General features: G+C 35.2%; 1 protein-coding gene across 1 annotated transcript; it reads left to right on the top strand.

The window, feature by feature from the left end:
* Positions 1-714: 714 nt before the first annotated feature.
* LOC147515072 (uncharacterized) lies at positions 715-1,200 on the top strand. Its single transcript, XM_086592788.1, has one exon. The coding sequence runs from the start codon at positions 715-717 to the stop codon at positions 1,198-1,200; it is 486 nt and encodes a 161-aa protein (XP_086448914.1).
* The last annotated feature ends 268 nt before the right edge of the window (positions 1,201-1,468 follow it).

The following is a 1,468-nucleotide window of genomic DNA, read 5'->3' as shown; positions in this document are numbered from 1 at the left end:
TGCCACTTACTTAGATTCAAGCCACTATCCTCAAGATGAACCAATAGTTGGCTGATATACATGTGACTTTGGCGAGATTGGGATTGTTTTTCTTTTGAATTCTTTTATTGTTTTATTGGATTAGAATGATTTGGAATTAGTGTTTATGGATGTTATTTTGAAATAAAGTGGGTTATTCAGTAGTTTGTGCTTGTTTAGAGTTGAAGTGCATTAGTGCAGTTTGAGTTCATTGTGGAATCTTATGGTTCTATTTTTTTTAAAAGAAAATTAAATCATTTATCACGCTTTTAAGACAATTGTCATGAAAAGTGTCTCCTTTTGTGACGCTTTTGAATTCAATTAACTACTATTTTGCCAAAACAGTCACAAAATCTATGTTTTATGGTGGCGGTTTTCCAATATTTTTCACCGTTTTTTGTTGCTGGATAGGCTTCTCTAGAGGAACTATTTCTGACGGTTTTGGGAAAAAAATAAATGACTCTCACTCAGTCACGGTTTTGGGGAAAAAAAAATAGTGACAAAAGACTTTTTGTCATTGTTTTTAACAGTGACATAAAGCTTTTTTTCTTGTAATGATACCTCCAAAGGAATCTATCAGATGTCAAAGAATCGGTATCCTTGAGAATTTTGGCAGCAAGATTGGGGCTTAAGCTAAAATTCAAAGAACCAACGCTCAACTGGATCAAATGGGCATCGACAGCTCAGGGAACTTACATGTTAAATATAGATGGTTCTGTCCAAGATACAGGAAATGGCTTTGGAGGGATCATTAGAGATGCTATGGGGAATGTTACGCTAGCATATGCAGGAAGTTCGCCCAAGCCTTCGGTCCTCTATCAGGAGCTTCTAGCTATCGCAAAGGGTATGCAGTATGTGAAGGAGATAGGAATCACAGAACTGGAGGTCAACTCAGACTCATCAGTGGCCATAAGCATCATTTGGGGCCCAAGTAAAAGCCCATGGCACTATTCCAATTTAGTGGCCCATATTGAAGCTCTTAGAAACCAGTTTGTCAAATGTAGTTTTAATCATGTATATAGGGAGGGAAATCAGACAGCTGATTACCTCTCTAAGTTGTACAGATCACAAGTTGATCTTGATATTTCTTTTTATCCTCCGCTTGATTTTACGTTGCATAACATAGTGGAAGAGGATAGAAAAGGAACTATGTACTTGAGAATTTCTTCTTATACAGGTTGAGGTCAGCCAAAACTTCTAAACTTTTGAAAAAAAAATGTTTTAAGACCCAATGTCGGGTTTTAAATTACTTAATTGTGCATTTATAAAATAGAGGTCAGTATAAAATATGTGTATTTTCCACAAGGACATCAACAACGGAATATCACAAAATATGTCATTTGAATTCGAAATGTCGAAATTGATGTAATTTCACTAAATGTCAAAAATGTGTATGGCTTTTATTGTTGGTAAATTTCACAAAATATGTCATTTGAATTCGAAATGTCGA

This window comes from Coptis chinensis, chromosome 2, assembly GCF_015680905.1.
Source record: "Coptis chinensis isolate HL-2020 chromosome 2, ASM1568090v1, whole genome shotgun sequence".
In the NCBI taxonomy this organism is placed as follows: Eukaryota; Viridiplantae; Streptophyta; class Magnoliopsida; order Ranunculales; family Ranunculaceae; genus Coptis; species Coptis chinensis.
The sequence above is the reverse complement of the archived record's forward strand: the minus strand, read 5'-3'. Positions and strand labels throughout refer to the sequence as shown.